This window comes from Euprymna scolopes, chromosome 17, assembly GCF_053919585.1.
Source record: "Euprymna scolopes isolate OS-2025 chromosome 17, ASM5391958v1, whole genome shotgun sequence".
NCBI lineage: Eukaryota > Metazoa > Mollusca > Cephalopoda > Sepiida > Sepiolidae > Euprymna > Euprymna scolopes.
The window spans coordinates 76,731,043-76,748,514 of NC_136498.1; the positions used below are offsets into that span (position 1 = coordinate 76,731,043).

Sequence of the window (17,472 nt, forward strand, 5' to 3'; positions counted from 1 at the left end):
CCTTGGAGATAAGGCATATACATGGGGTTAAAACACAAATAATCCCGGTCATAGTTGGTATGCTAGGAGTAGTATGAAGTCGTCTGGAAAGACAATTGAAAAAACTACAAATCCCCAATGTTTTAGGCGGCCTTTAGCTATTGTAGGTACCACCAACACCCTTAGGAAAACCCTTGATCTTTGAAGCTCCTGGTCTGAGCCGGGATTGAGGGAAATCCTCTGGAAATGAATTTCATCTCTTTTCGGGGAGACGTTGATAAGCGAAATCAAAATTATTATGTATGTATATCGTATATATAACAATAATGATAATAGGAACTTAAGCATCTTGATCAAAAGATGAGGAAACTAATGACCTTGCACAATGCACTAAACTCAAAACATGATTCTGATCGACTCCATGTGAAAAGGAACAAAGGAGGAAAAGAACTGATATGTATAGAAAATTGTGTGGAAGATATAAAAAATACATAACTTGGAACACAGATGGCTGATTACCACAGCAAGAGACTTCATCAAAATGAAGAATACAGGAAATAGCGAAACCAGAAAAAAAAATGAATGAAGAGAATCAGCTACATGGATGGTTGATAACGATGACAAGAAGAGAATCATGAAAACATCTGAACATGGCTAAGAAAATGAGGACACTCAAAAAGAGAAACGAAATTGCTACTGACATCTTCACAGGATAATTCAATTAGAATTAAAGCTAAAATAGATAAAACTCAGGAAAACGGTAAATATAAGCTCTGTGAACAAAGAGACAAAACAGTAGACCACATAATAAGTGAATGCAGCAAACTAGTCTCCAAAGAATATAAGAACCAACATGACTGTGTAGGTAAAGCAGTACATTGGGAACTCTGCAAATGAATACACTTTGAATATGCAGACAAATGGTACAGTGTGGAATGATTAAATTGTTGCCCTAGAAAAGACGACATGATTCCATTTCCATTTGATGAAAACCAAGTTTTCTTTTTTCGTTAAAGACCATCTACTAGTTGGTCAGTTGTGTACAAATCTCAAGAGCAATAGAAACCTTCTATCATGTATGAAAATGACACAATGTTCAACAAGCAAAATCATAGATGCGTCGCTGTACAATTCAACAGGACCATTTCCAGCACCCTCAAAATGCAAATCCAGATGGTTCAATGCTTGAGGGAACAGCTCATTGCATTGGACAAGCCTTTCCGGCCATGGTTATGGTTTTTAGTGTGGTTTCAAGTGAGGGCAACATCATCCCACCTCACATCTTCAAAATCGGCTGGAAATTCAACCCCAAAGTGTATCTGGATGTGCTGAAGAGTGTGGTGATCCCCTGCTGCAATCAGGTGGCAAGACCAAAGAGACCCAGGCTTGGCTTCAGAAGGAGTGCTGCAACTTTGTACCCTTCTCTTACTAGCATCCTCCTCCTCCAACCTGAACCCGCTGGACTACTTCATTTGGTCATATGTCGAGACCATCACCAACATGACCTCCTACAACACCAAAGCCAGCCTAATCACTGCTGAGTATTTGCTAAGCTCCTACCAGTGCTTGTGGAAAATGGATGCTCCCAGTTTTAGACCTGTATCGAGGTGGTGATTGAGGCTGAAGGTGTCTACATTGAATAGATGTCAACACTACTACAAAATCAAGTTACCTGAATTGATTTTTTTCAATAAAAGAAAGAAAATAAAGCTGTAGTATTGTTTTCTTTAGGGTGATAATTTTATCATTCCACTGTGTACAAGCACAAATCGGAGACAGTTCTAGAAAAACAAAAAAACACAAAATCCTCTAGGAGACATGGTGGAGTATGAACAGATAAAATTCATCCAAGTAAGGAGATCGGATGTCATGATAATTAACAAGGAAGAAAAACAAAAATGCCCAATCATAGATTTTGCAGTCTTGGTAAATCTTTGGGTAAAGATAGAAGTGACAGCAAAACAAAAGAAATACACGAAATTTCACAGAGAATTGAACGGAATATGAAACATGAAGAGGATTAACATAATACCAATAAGTGTAGGAGTACTAGGAACAATCCTGAAAAACCTACAAAAAAGACTAGGATAAATTGCAATTAAAAGGAAGGCTGAGACTATACAGCAGACAGTAATGATGAAAAGAGCTAAAATCTTAATGAAAACCCTTGAATGCAGAAACTAATCCACATACACTACATATGCTGGTCAACAACATGGAATCTGCAATGAAAGTAAAACAAAATGGTTGAAGGATCATCACATATAGCAAAGGAAATCGAAACTGCAAGAAATCTTAAAAACTGTGTTCCCTAAAGAAAAAGAAAAAAAAAGAGCATCAGCTTCTGCTCATAGAACACAAAATAATCATGAAGGGTCAAAGAGGATGAAAGGAATAAGAAGGGAAAGCACTAACCAGACCTCCACTGGATGAAAAAACTCTTGTCTATTTCATTGACTTTGCCAACGCATTTGATTCTGTCGACCATGAAACTCTTTGGCAAATTTTGCAGGCAAACGGTGTTCTGCCCAAACTCATTAATCTACTACCTCTTCATTTGCACAAAAGTTTTTCAACATTCAGCTTGGAGTCTGTCTGGAATGTGTTGGATTATCTTCCAGTGTCATTGACAAACTTTTCCAGTGTCATTAGCAAATTTTTCCAGTGTCATTGACAAACTTTTCCAGTATCATTGGCAAATTTTTCCAGTGTCATCATAATTTTCTAAGAATTAAGAAATAGTAAATGAAATTCATTGCTATATGATACTTCAAGCATATATTAAGTTGAGTTTACGATATATTGTAAGTAAGAATTGTTAAATATTATTACCAGGAACAAAAACATTGAAAATAAATTAAATCTACTCTTACTTGTTAGGTATTTATTACCTAATTTATCATCTACAGAAATCATACATTTATGTAAAATACCGTTTTTTTTTTATTTATTCATTGAATCAGTCTCATTGCAGTTTCTATTTTCATCGATTGAGCTCTCGGACACTGCCATTGTATTCCGTAAGCGATCACGAAAATCTGCAATTTCTTGGTTCTGTAGCTTCTTTATGATTATATCTCTTCGGAGTAACATTGCTTGCAAAACATAGTTGTCACTAAAGTAAGAACTTTTTTCTAGAAATTTTATAACCGTCTCCATAAACTTTTCTGCATCATCCCATGATATTGCTTCATCAGAGTGTTCTTGGTTATTTACATTAGGGTCAAGAGAATGGGAGCTGTTGCTATTTTCATCACCATTACTGCCTTCAGGATATTGATCAGTAGTTTCCTCATCTTGTTGCACCCACATTTCAACATCATTTGCATTAAGAACAGCGTGGTTTTGTTTCAAGAATTTTTTCTAGACCAGATGTATTCTCTGATTCTTTCAGTTCAGAAGCCTTTGGCGCTGGGCATAATTTACCCCATGCTTTTGTTAATGTGCTTGTTCGAACTTGATTCCATGCACTTGCGAGAGAAAATATGGCATCTTTGATAGTAAAATGGCGCTGAAAATCGCTTATACTCACGGTACTATTTATCATATTCATCATGAAATCATTTCTGTAGAAACATTTTAAGTTCCAAATAATCCCTTAATCCATAGGTTGAATGAGAGAAGTCACATTAGGTGGTAAGTAGCACACAAAAATATTCCCGCAAGATGACACTAGTTCTGACTCAGGAGGATGTGCTCTACAATTGTCCAACAGAAGCAAGCACTTTGAATCAGGTTTACCTAATTTAAGAAAACGCCTCTGGATAACTGGCACAAATTCTTGCAAAAACCATTTTTTAAACAACTGTTGATTCATCCATCCATTTCGTGAAGAATAATAGGATACTGACAAAGGCAAAACTCCTTTCAATGCTCGGGGACACTTTGATTTGCCGATGATAAGAAGCTTAAGTTTATGAGTTCCAGAAGCATTAGCGCATACCATCACTGTTAGTCTTTCTTTATTTAATTTGAATCCTTTTATTTTCTGCTCCTCGGATCCAGCTAATACTTTTGTGGGTAAGCACTTCCAATTTACGCCACTTTCATCAGCATTGTAAACATACTCTGGTGTTAAACCATAATCGGCAATTATCGTCTTGAATTTGTCACAATAACTTGATGCTGTGTGTGTATCAGCAGACCGTTGTTCGCCTGACATTGTTAATTGTCTTAAACCATGTCTACTCTTAAAGTTTCTAAGCCAGCTTTCACTGAATTTCATATCTTCTGCGATATTCAACTCTTCCTTAAGAGATTTTGCTTTAGCAATTAACATGGGCCCAGATATTGCTACACCTTCATTCCGTTTTGCTACAAACCACTCATGCAATATTCGATCGAATCCAACTTGCTTTTGTCTGCGAAGAGTCTTTTTTTTGACATATCTTTTATTTGAAGAGAAAGGAGCAGCCTTCAATATTTCCTCCTTTTTCTTTTTGATGTAAAACTGTGTACTTCTTCCAATCTTATAATCTCTCAATATAAAGCTATTTTCAACTCCAGCATCTAATTTTTCTATAATTTGACGTTTTACGAGTAAAGTAAATGTCACTTGTTTTCTTTTAGATTTTCAAGCCATTGTGATGGTTGTTTTACACTATTTTAAATATAGCAATCTGAAAAAAAAATTACAGTTAGTGTAAATTAATTATCAATAGCTAATCTACATTAATTACATAGTGCCAATATTAACATTTCTGTACAATATCTGACTAAACCATGTAAACAGTTTTACTGCAACTCTGCATCAAATATGCTAATATTATTTCAATGACGAGACAGTTCAAGTTTAGAGAAAGTTCAGGTTTAGAAGAAGTTCAAATGAGAGGAAGTCCAAATGAGAGGAAGTTCAACTTTAGAAGAAGTTCAAATTAAAGGAGTTTTATTGTATTTATTACCAAAATAATCATATATACATATATATACACAGTGTAATCACCTAAATAAATGAACAAATCATTACTTATGTACTTGCATTTGTAGTCATTTTGGCATTCATCCTGGAATGATTGGGCCATCTCTATTCAGAGAATTTGCCAAATCCCAAATGAATGCTGAGCAAGTATGTCGCTTCACTACAGATAATAGTGTTAGCTAATCATGGTCTAAGCAATGAACCTCAAGAGGTAAGGGCCCAGGATCAGCTCTGTATCCTGTTTTACTATTCTGAGCCAGATTTTCAGCTAGTCTTTGTGTTGTGTTTTTTTTTTTTAATCCTAAAGAGGAGCTGGTTCAATGACTTTGTGCTTGAAATCATCTGGACGACTGAATCAGCAAACACCCCTTGAGAGGATAGTTTGTTAAAGAAAGGATATGTTGCAGCAAGAATGAACAGCAGCATTTGAGATGAGAATTTAATGCAGCCAGCGAACATGAAGGATGTGACACAAGCAGGAGTGATCAAATATCTCCAGCTTTGACAGTGATCAAACATCTTTAGCTTTGACAGTGATCAAACATCTCTAGCTTATATGATTAGCCAGGTTTAACAACCATACAGTAGAATGGTGGAGATAAGAGTTTGACAGATATGGATTATAGTGTCAAGCTTGATTTCGGGTCTGGATCAAAGCAAGATGATGCAATTGTTGATATCTTTCTCTCCTTGACCTGTTGCAAAGATGATAGTATAACCCGTCCACATTGTGACCATGTAGATAGGCCGTGTCAGAGATTGAACGTGGCAGTTATATAGTTTGTATGACTGTGACAGTTGCCAAATAGTTCACAAAAATAGAAAAATCTGAAAAGTCTTCTTTTCGAGTTTGCAAGTCACAAACAGAAGAAAGAAAGAAAAAAAACTTGTTGGGTTCAGAATTTTTGTCATAGATTGGAAGACATCTTTCTCACATCCCCACTGTGCTCCAATGAAGGAAGTATTTTGCTGAAATGAATGCCAATCACATTCCAATTTGGCAAAAGAAAAACAACGATGACATCCAAGTTCAATCTACAAATATATATTTAGCAAATAAAATGATAAATGAAGCCTTATAGAGGAAAAATAAAACACAAAATAAATTAATGTAGAATCTATTCACTGAAATTTGTTCGCACATGTTGGGATTGTTCTTTCTTTCTTTCTTTCTTTTTCTAGTCCCCTATTCATGCGTTACCTTGAGCTCTAGCTGTTGTCGACTTAGTTCTGTTGAAAAAGAGAAAAAGGTGTTTTCTGCATTACTGGATTGTCAGTTTAAGACAGCATGGCTGAGCATGGGGTGTCACTTACACAAATCCCCACGAGAATAGTGAAATTTCTGTTTAAAATCGCTCTGCACACCTTTTTATATCCGGGATGGTGGGTGGTTAGGTGAATTCCCCAACCAATCAACTGTCCCCATGTTGCCCCATCGCTAGACATGATTGGTTCCCCATTCTACCATGAAATAAATAAAATTAAGAGAAAAAATTCCTGTTGTCTCACTAATAACACCAGGTATGACTTGCCATAAGCCAAATCGTAATGCTACAATTGAACCAAGATATTTGAAATGATCAACCAAGATATTTAGGGAGATTAGTCGTTTTTGTTTGGAAGGAAACTAACAATCAGGAGCTTTATCTTTTTAGTAGAAGCCATAAAACTGTATCTTGTCTATTGCAAATTAGATGTTAGCAAAACTTTCACTCGGTATGGCAATATCATCAAGATTTGACAGTTGGAAATCATGGCCCACTATGACATTGGAAAAGTTTGTCAACGGCACTGGAAAAGTTTTCCAATGACGTGACAGATCGATTTTTCTGCTCCATCATCAAGCATGCTTTGAATCGATCTGTCACGTCTACCATTTGAAAAGGGAATTTTTCCCGAAATTATTATGGATATTGTCACAGACATAACAAATAAGACATTTATATTTAATACAACTGAATAAATATATGTAAATATAAACATATATGTATGTACTTATTGATTTGTAAATAACCACTTGTTTTCGTCTTCTTCCAACAGCACCGACTATATCCCATTCCTCGCATTGTGATAGCCTTCTAATTCTCTACTATCAAAAAGTAACTATTTTCCTTTACATTTTAAATATTTTTCAGATACATCTGCCTTACTTAAAAAAATGTTAGTTTTATTTTTGATGTCTTTAAAAAAAAACCCACCCAATATTTTTGCAGATGAGGAGACTTTGTTTCAAAAATCCAAATGATAAAATTATTATCCAAGACTTATTGTCTATCTCAATAAAAACATAGTTTCCAAAACGATCGTACAATTTATTGATTTTGTTTGTTCTACCTTATGAAACCAATTTAAAATTTTTAATTTTAATTATAAATTATCAATCATCTTACTCTCTCTGTCTCTCTGTCTCTCTGTCTCTCTCTCTCTCTCTCTCTCTATATATATATATATATATATATATATATATGTGTGTGTGTGTGTGTGTGTGTGTGTGTGTGTGTGTGTATCCATCCTGATATCTACTAGTGAATGTATAGCTAATTTAATCAAAGTCCATAAGAATTATAGTAATACTTCCATTAAGTTTAGCAATTAGCTGATGGCTCCAGTCCCACCTCACTTGGCCTAGGGGTTGAATCTCATGGTGCTAGCCACACCGATGAGACACTGAGGCTCTGCTCCAGCGATAGTATCACAACAGTCAGTGTCCATTGTATTAGACACTTTATATCATAAACAAAACATTCATCATAAATACAGGAAAAAAATTAAACAATTTTTTTAATCTTGAAGTTTACTGGTTAATCTTAAAAATCAAAAGATTAAAATAAAACAGAACAAACACAAAACAACAAAAACAGTTCAAATGCAGATTTGGAGAGGGACTTTTTTGAATTGATGATCTTAATGTTTATCTTTCTGAAGTTTTAGATGAGGTAATTTGTCTATGGATTATTCAGACTATTGCTCTCATCTTGGATATTATTCTCACTACGTTTGATTGGTTCAACCTCCAACCTTTTTTCGGGTGCGTTTTGTCACGTTCAGGAATCTTTATGTCGAACGAACTCTGTACAGAATTTCAAATGGACCCTTAATTTAATCCATGGAGGTAAATTTTTCTCGTTCTGGCAGCGATAATCAGGTAGAAGTCTTAAATAATTATGATTATATTCTCAGTATTGTCTGTAGTGAGGGTTGAACTGTCAACCTCTAGAAGTCTGTCACTTGACACTTTATCCATTGTGCCACAAGTTTGACTTCAACCTGGTCATGGCTGGTGAAATGAGAAAACTCTACAAGATTAAATAAAGGGTACCATTCAAAATTCTATACAAATTCTTGAGTTTGACAAAATGTACCTGAAGAAGGTCGGAGTTTGCATTGGCCACAGAGTTATAAGAATAGCATCCAAGATTAGAAGTGTAGTCTGAATAATCTAAATAATCCAGTGTTATGTTTTAGTTTTACAATGAGTTTTGCTATTTTACTTGACTATTTCAATTTCGTATAAAATGAACATTCAGTTATTGACTATTTAGTGTATGTGTGGGGACTAGTAAATAAAAGTGCACTCTCAACCGGATGTTAACTCATTGACTGTCAAATACAAAATGGTTAAAACAGTCAGTGTGCAGCCAGGCTCTGTGCATTCTTCCAATCAAAAAGAAAAATAGTTCTAAAATTAATTTTTAACCAATAAAAAGTTTAAGCACCCAAAATAATAAGATGGACAATGACCAGGTGGATATAAAACATCATGGATAAGAAATCATTCATGCATTCATTTCAAACAATAGTTTAATGATTATTTATATTTTATTAGTTACGAAAAATAATTTACAAATTCTCCATTTTGTGTTAAAAAAAGCTCTAATTTATGTTATTATAATTTTCTTAAATCTCTTTTCTTCTATATAGATGTGTAACAACCACCTCCCTCAAATAAAACACGCATTCAAAAATTTCAGAATTTTGGATTTGTTACGAAAAAAAATCTCTAATTTCTAATTTTCTAATATTTATTTTAATTCAATGAATGTGCAACAAAAACTCAGCAACAACAACAACAACAACCACTATTGCTTGTAGTTATTATCATCTATTGCACTCCACTTTGTTACATATTCTTATCCGTTATTGTTATTTTAATTACCGTTGTTAACTGTTTACCATTGTTAACTGTTTACTGTTAATTTTTTTTACATTTTTTTTTTTTGCTATCAATGTTCCCTATTTTTTGATAACGTTTTTTTTTTTTTTTTGGCTAAAGACAAGGAAACAGTGGAGGCTGCACCTCCATCCCCAACAAGTAAAAGATAGACAAAACCACTAAAAATCGCAATCGACATGAAGAAATTTATTGAGAATGCGAAGAAGTACACCTACCTCGTTACCGAGACTGGACTAACTATTGATCTCTCCAGGATAGAGGAGATAAAAAACAATGCTTAATATTATTTGTTGTTGATAAGAAGACCAAGAAAGTTATTCATGCATCGCTGGCTACCATCTACAAGTTGTTAACAACATCCGGTTTCAAACCACAAAGAATAGTCAAATGTGAAATTCACTATTAACGACGGAAGAAGAGTGTACAAAAATCTCATGAATAGAGATAATTTAACAGATTATATCCTTCGTTCCGAGTATGTGGGAATGAGAAGAACTACGGTGTCTGTCTTCAGCGTCCCCTTCCATGTAGACGGCGAGCATATTGGTGCCTTTTTTTCTCAAATACGGAGAATCATCTTGGTGTCATGGGATGAGTACTAAGGGGTCAGGTCTTTCGACCTCCTATTAGATAAGAGTGTCTTTATGAAAATATTATTCTACATGGAGGTAGGGGATGAACGTCTACCTATCATTGTTGTGCGCAGGCGGTTTTTGTGTTGGAATTGTGGGCAGATAGGCCACCTCACAAGTGATTGCCCCATGAGAAAAATGAAGGCTAGAGTTGGTCAACATCTGAGAGTCAACATAGATAAAGCGAAAGTTACACCCCCCAAAAAAGACATCAAGATGAAAAAGTAGGCAGATGAGAGATTGCCCCTGGCAAAAAAAAAAAAAAAACCTTGGCCGCCTGTCGTTCAAACTTCAAAAAGAAGAAGAGATGTTAAAAAATGATCCGGGTAGGGAAAAATATACATAAATATGCATCCTTAAAAATCGGCTCGACAAGGAAAAGAGAACCTCCCCACCCCCAATAAATGCCACAATCCCTCCCTAAAACAACCTCATTCAAACAAGGTCTGCAATCCTCCTCAAAACTGGCAACCTTTCATCAATCCCCAGAATCTCCACTGAAACCTTTATCAACCCCCTTCAAGACCCATTCTCCTCCGAAAGTCATGCCTCCACCTATCTCTTCACCCTTACGCCCTCCAAAAAATGCAAACTAATCCCATTATGTCTGGAAAAAAATTAAATCTCACTCCTTTAACCGACTTCCCTCCTCTTCCCTCTTCCTCTCCTTCTACTCACGCCCTCAACCCACCGCCCGCCCCAAAACTCTCCATCCACATTCCTTGCAAAATCCCTACACAGGAAGCCAAAGCCACAGATAGAGACTCCTCCTGCAACCCTAATTGAAATGGACACAGAAATACCACCTCCTCCTATCCCAATGTCATAAAATCTGTACTATTCAGGGAAAGATATGTGCGCAATAGGTTACCACCAACATTTTAAAAATGCAGATTTGAAAAACTTGGTGGAATTAAAGGAAGTGGCGGGAAGACTTATCAATGACCTACAAAATTTTCCAAATGCTAAAAGAGTACCAACTGTAATAAAAAAGGAGGAGGCAAAAGATCTGTGGCTAATGCTGGAGGATGCAAACAACACATTTGAATCAATCCTTCCTCCAGTCGTATTCAAAGATCCTGATATAAAAAATCTAAAATAAGTTGTGTTAGGCGGGTTTCTGTTAAGTTGCACCCATCCCTTTATAGGATAGCCAAATAATCTATCCTTTGAATGTCGGCGATATCGCACATGAGGGGCTCATTCACACTATGATGAGCACCAGTTCAATCATTAGAGCTGTTGGTATTCTTATGTCAAATATTTTAATTACTGGTTATCAATCCTGAGGCACCACAATGGTTATCACTCTTGCTAGTTTGAATGTCCAAGGAATGAAAAGGTGGGTGACTGTCGTGCATATTTGCTGTGTGAGTGGAGCAAAATTGAATGGTATTTGGACGTGCCTTAGGCAAAGGATATTGATATCCAACAATGAACATGCTAAATAAGACAAGTTTGGTTTTGATCAGTTTTTAAGTTTCTTGTTTTAATTATTTTAAAAGTTTAGAACCTAGTTTCTCTCACTTTTATTTTGATAATCCTCCTCCCATCCCCATTAGGTGTCAGATCTCCTGACTTGTCAGAGATGCGGGTCCCTTTTCGAATTTTCATAAGAGGTGCTGTTAAATAAAATGGTCGGGCTCGTATCACCTTTTCGTCTGGCAAAATGGTACATCTGTCGCATATTAGTTTAAGAGTGGTCGTTTTACTACACATTTTTTCCCATTGTACATATCATTTTTAATTTTTATATATATTTTTATTTCTCATCACTCCCCTTTGCATATATACTTATATGGGTTTTAAGTAGTGTAGCTATAGTTTGAGTTCTTTTTCGTGAACGATGACGGATGTATATGGTAAAAGATGTGTAGTATGAATGTGGTATTTTGGTGATTATAGAGTGACTGTAGAGACTAGCTAGGTTAGAATAGTAGGGATTTTGACAGTGAAGACTGTCCTTCATGCCCTTCTTTCAGCCATGCGCCAAATCTTTCACTTTTTAAAAATAAGTAATAACAACAAACACAAATTTATTATTGTGAGATTTTCTATTCAGTCCTAAAATTGCATTTTTCTGCCCCTGTTGTGCATTCTCTAAATGTCCAAACTGAAAACTAAAAAAGTTGTTCCTTCGCGGTTGTGCAGTGCACAACTTGTAAAGTTTAAACTTTGAATGCCTTTTCTCATTTTTGTCTTCATCATCATGAAAGTTGATCGATTGTGTGTTTTAATAATCAATTAAATGACCCATAGCAGGTGTCATATATGACAAAACGAGTAAACAGAAAAATGGTTACTTGTTCTGTCTTACACTACGTGGACAATAAGTGAGGGTTAATTTTACGTTAAATTTATATAGTACAGTGAACTCTCTAAACTTGAAAATATTTTCTTTCGCGTTTTTTTTTGTTTTTACATTTTACATGTAATCTCCGAGTGCTGACAAGTTCGCACGAAAAAATAAAAAATCTCATTTTTAGTCTTCTAGTGACCGGTTAGAAGGGGAGGGGTAACATTTTGGTTTGTTGTGTCATAAAGCCATTGTATGAGGAATGATGTTGGCGGCTCTTATTAAAATTTAAGAAAAAAAAAAATGTCATCCAGAGTTATCTTCCTTTAACAGAAATTACCCACAATCCTTACTTAGTTTTCAAAATGGCGAAAGAACCTCTCGTAAATAACTTTGAAGTTCCCTCATGGTTCGTAATAACTTTTTCTTCTTGTTTTTCGCTGTTAAATAACCCATCCACAGAATAATATGAGTACGAAGAAATTTCCAAAGATGTTGTTTTGTGCACAGATTAGCTTTTAAAGCGATCGCGCCGTTGTTAAAACATTAAAGCCGGCGTGCATGCTCACAAATTTCAGTGGTTACTTTGTGTAAATAAAAATAAATAAACGCCTATAAATCGTAATATCTAGCTATTAATAAGATTATAATTTTACGTGTATGTGTATTCTTCTCGTCTCTACGTGACTTACATAATATTAAATGTTTATTTACTATTAATCGAATATTTATTGTAATCGAAAATAGCGTAAATAAAACGAAATTAGAAAACAAACAAACTTACATGATTAGTAATTTAATTACGAAATGGAATACACCGTGATGCACATTGGTTTCTTCGTAAAATGTTTTCTATTTTATTTTTTGTTCATAGGTGACAGACAAATTAATTAGTTCCTGAGTCATTGAAATTGGAAAGGAATTTGAAAGCATTTAAACTGTCGAATATGAAGTGATTAAAGACCCTTAAAGCGAGGAATCACTTTCTGTTCGGCAATTTAAATACTTGGAAAATCCTTATTCAGTTAAAAGATCGAAAATTTCCGTAACGATTTTTATTCGACTATAAACAGAGGTTTAAACATCTTAACGACATCAGTTGTTTTATAATAATAATAATAATAATAATAAAATGGTCCAATTAAAAATTTAATGACAAAATGATTCCTGCCTTTGGCAACATGGTTTGTTGCATATTTTTCGTTTTTTAATTTTATTTACTCCCTTTTTATTATGGGTACTTCGGTAGAGAAGGTATCGTGCTGTAATAACGTTATTTAGAAATCCATTCTTAATATGGGGAGTAGAGGGTGTTTTTAAAACGTTCTGTACTTTCACCCAACAATGTAATAAACAAGAGGTACCGTAAACTTGAAGTTAACTTAAAACACTATAAAAAATAGCACGGTACCTTCTTCTCTGCATAAGTACCTTATCCTGTTAACTACAATGAAAAATACTCGAATTCAACTTTCAAAATCTTATTAAAAATAATGTCGTAAGAAAACAAAACGGCACTTTCACTTTTACAAAATTTGAACCCGAAACATTTTTTTTATCCTTTTAATCCCAGCATACCTAAACCAAGTTTTAGATTTGGTTCGACAAAAGTTTGGTTCTGTTCAAATTTTGTAGAAGCACCAACAAAACAACAGCAGACCACATAGAAAATAAAAATGACATTAAATTGATAGGAAAATAAACAGAATCCTGGCCAACGCTTGGTAACCCTGTTAGATTTTTAATAAATGGTGGAATTAACTTTTCTTAATACGTTGAAATGTTATTCGATTTGCTCCAGCTGGGTTTATTTCTATTTGATATAAAGCCTGGATCAAAATAAGCGCAACAATCACGTTCTAATTGTTTTGTGTGAATTCTTTGTTTTTTTGTTCTTTTTTTTTTCTTCTGCTTTAAACCCCCCCCCCCTCATTTTGGGGAGCCTGGCCCCCACACACATACACATTAAAAATCAAACTCAAACAAATGATCACCCATCTGGTACTGGCCAGCCTCAGCGTTAATAATACATTGAAATTTTCGTCACTGAAAAATAAGTTCTTTTTGGCCTGTTTGGTCTTCCATAGTTTGCTTTTGATTAAACACAAACGTAAACATTGTCGATCTAGACTCTAGATCGACGCGAAGTAACTGGTTGCCTATATGAATAAGTGGAATTATTTGAAATCCAGGTACTTATATTATAATATTTTTGCATATTCTCATAGAAAATCATCCTAAATCTTAGACAACAAATAAATAAATTAATTATTTCAAAAACCTTTTTTTTTTTTTTAAATATTTATGTACGTTTTTGGTGCAAGACCATTTTTCAATTATTAACTTTTTGGGAAAATTTAACATTTAAAATTTAATTAAAAATAGTAGAAAAAGTTTTACATTATTCTGTTTTCTATATGATAAAATTCAGGGTTTTATCTTTCTGGAAAAAAAAAAGTTACTCAGAAATAATGGATTTTAATAAATGTAATTTCGTTTTAAAAAACAACAACTTGATTTTTCGGCCATTTTTGACGGTGCCTAGTTTAAAGCAATGCATTTCTTCAGATGCAAACACCTTGAAGATTGCAAATACAGGGGACATATCTTCTTTTTTTTTTTTCCCCATTTTGATGGCTGACATTTTGTTTCAGACCATAGCGATAATTTTTTTTTTTTTTTTTTAACTAAAAGCCCAATAGCAGTTGTTCTACGTGATGGATTTTGAATTTTTGGATATATTACTATTTTCGACATGACAATAAGTATTGTTTTTGCTTAACACCACATATTAAAAAAAAAACTTAGCAAAAAACTTTTAGGCAGTTATCTTTATGCAATTTAAAAAAAAAATTCTTTTTACCCCCCTCCCCCCCAAAAAAAATTTAAAAGATAATTGTTTTGTAAATCTTATTTCAAATTTATATAAAACTAGTCTGGGTGTCCGGCGTTTCCCGGGTGTTTGGAGGTGTGTTTTGAGAAAAAAAAAAAGTGGTAGTAGGCAGGCAGGTTCGAACCTGTACTGCAAAGGAGGAAAAGAAAGTGGAAAAAAAAAAAAGTGACCTCTTTGCTGTTGCGCCCATCGCCAAACCGGAAGTGTCAAAGGTTTAAATTCAGGTTTGTCAATCGAAAAGAGGGGATGACTTTCGGCCCCTTCCTGTAGAAAAGTGACCGGTTGAGAGTGAAGTTTTTAGCCAATTTTTTTTATATTTGTCGTCTGACGGGTTGAGCTTCAAAACGATACAGATCTCGATTCGTCGCCTCTGTCAAAAGTTTTAGGCAGACATACATACATACATTTAAACAGACAGGTGAAATCTATATTATAGATATATGATTCACCCCTAAACTAACTGATCGTTATGAATTCTGGAATAACACTGCTAAGTGTCAAGTGGGCTATATGAAGTTTAATTTAGTTTATTCAAAGGGGCAAATAGGGTATTGGAAGACTTTACTGAAAATTCAGATACATTTTTGTGCAATTTTACAATAGGTATTATGTATCAATAAGAATATTCTCCAAATTTTCAGTATGCACAACCTCCTATTTAAAAATTTGGCACTTCTATATTATACTAACAAGAAAAATATTGAATTTCAAGTAAAATAAATGTTACATATGTAATTGTCAGGCCTCAAATAGTAACATATCCAAAAATTACGAAAAATGATTTGGTAGAAAAATGATTATTAATGAAAAACTGTTTTCGATAAAGATTAAATGAGGAATAAATTTTGTCTGACATTTTGAATTGTGTTCATCATGTGACGTAAGCAACAGAACTTAATTATCTCCCCTATCAACTTATCTCTTTTTAGTAAGCGTAATATAGTGATTTCACTTCCTTTCACAAATTTTTGTTTTTCATTAATAATTATTTTTCTACCTCATCGTTTTTCATAATTTTTGGATATGTTACTATTTGAAACCTGATGATTATGTAGGTATGATTGGTTTCACTTGGAATTCAATAGTTTTTGTTTGTTTGCATAATATAGAAGTGCAAAAAATTCAGATATTTGTATTAAATTTGATCTATAGTCATGAGACCCTCAAATAAGTATGTTTCTCTAAATTTCAATTTCTTCCTAAGACCCCCTTAAGCTTAAGCCTTAAATTTTAGATATTTTCTACAGTCAAAATCATGTGATGGGGTTTGATCAGAATTAGAATAAGGAGTCAAGACATTTAGTAACATTATATCTTGATTTGAATCTTCATAAGATGGCATAAACGCAGCTGAAATAACGAACTATTAAGGTGTCATATATGACATGAAAAGGAAATGGAATCTTGAGAAAATCTCTATCATTCCAATTATTATAGAAGCAAGTGGACTCATGAAAATTAATTTCAAAAAACTACCTGGCAAATATACTCGGTGAACCAAGTGCAAGAGAGATTCAAACAATTGCACTTAAAGAGACCGTTAGAATCTTAAAAAGATCTCTCGGTTGGAATATCTGAGTTAGCGGGTAAATGCTTGGCATCCAGTAGGACGCTCCATCTGCATCTTGAACAAATTGATGAAAAAAATTAAAAAAAAGAAGAGTGTGAAATTGTTTTTGGAGAGTGAATTGTACAAAACCTAAAATCATTCAATTTAATATTGTTTCGACTAATCCTGAGGGGACATTTTTCAAGATGGCTGTGTTATGTTTGCATGATTATTGATGCATTATAGTAAAATATTTTTTCTTTCATTTTTTTGGAGGGAATTTGTCTTGTTTAAGATATCACTAACCATGTAAATTAGGCACGGCTATTTGGCAAAATGACTTCTCATAGTCAAACTTCTAAAGTAAATTTTATCCTATTTTCTTTAATAATAAAGTTAATATAAATTTGATTTTAGCTTTAATAAAATTGAACCCCCCCCCCTTAAATTTACGTTTTTAAATTTTGAGATGAAGATTGATAATTTGTATTATTTGGACTAATTTTCTTCTCTTGAATGCTTTTATCACAATGTTCTTGCCAATGTAACTGCTGATCTTCTTCAGGTGTATCTGTAGGTATTAATAGAGAGTTAGTTTGTTATGCTGGCAGAGTTTATAATGCTCTTGTTTGAAAGTAAGTCTGTGTGCTGAATGATATTGGGAGTAGGTTTATATGTGGGGCAGGTTGTGATCTTGGATAGTGAAGCCTTCTTGTTGACGCCAATAACAGCAGTAACAGCACATTGGTTTGCACTCTAAGAGAGGATTTTGGTGGCTAAATTGGGGATATGGATTAGTTATACAGTTGTATCTTCCCACAGCTAAAGAAAGCAAACCATATTGATGCACAACAATGTTAAAAATATCTGCTGGTTCTTGAAGGTTATTTAAATCTTAAGGGAGCAGCTGATATTTTAAACATTGGTGGCTGCTGCTCTTCCGATTGTTCTTGTAGCGATCATTGCTTCTACAATCTCTTCCATTCCTTCTCGTAGAAAAGATTTTGTTAGTCTTTTTCTGCTTTATCATT

General features: G+C 34.2%; 1 protein-coding gene across 2 annotated transcripts in view; it reads left to right on the top strand.

Annotated features, from left to right (window-relative positions):
* The first annotated feature begins 12,236 nt into the window (after positions 1-12,236).
* The window catches only part of LOC145296808 (nuclear inhibitor of protein phosphatase 1-like), a 103,167-nt gene continuing 97,931 nt past the window's right edge, over positions 12,237-17,472 (top strand). Inside the window, exon 1 of one of the 2 annotated variants that reach the window (XM_080142892.1) lies at positions 12,237-12,408. In XM_080142892.1, coding sequence (XP_079999018.1) covers positions 12,365-12,408 — 44 coding nt within the window. In that variant the 5' untranslated portion in view covers positions 12,237-12,364. The remainder of the gene's footprint in view (positions 12,409-17,472) is intronic. The other variant, XM_080142893.1, reaches the window with a different exon arrangement.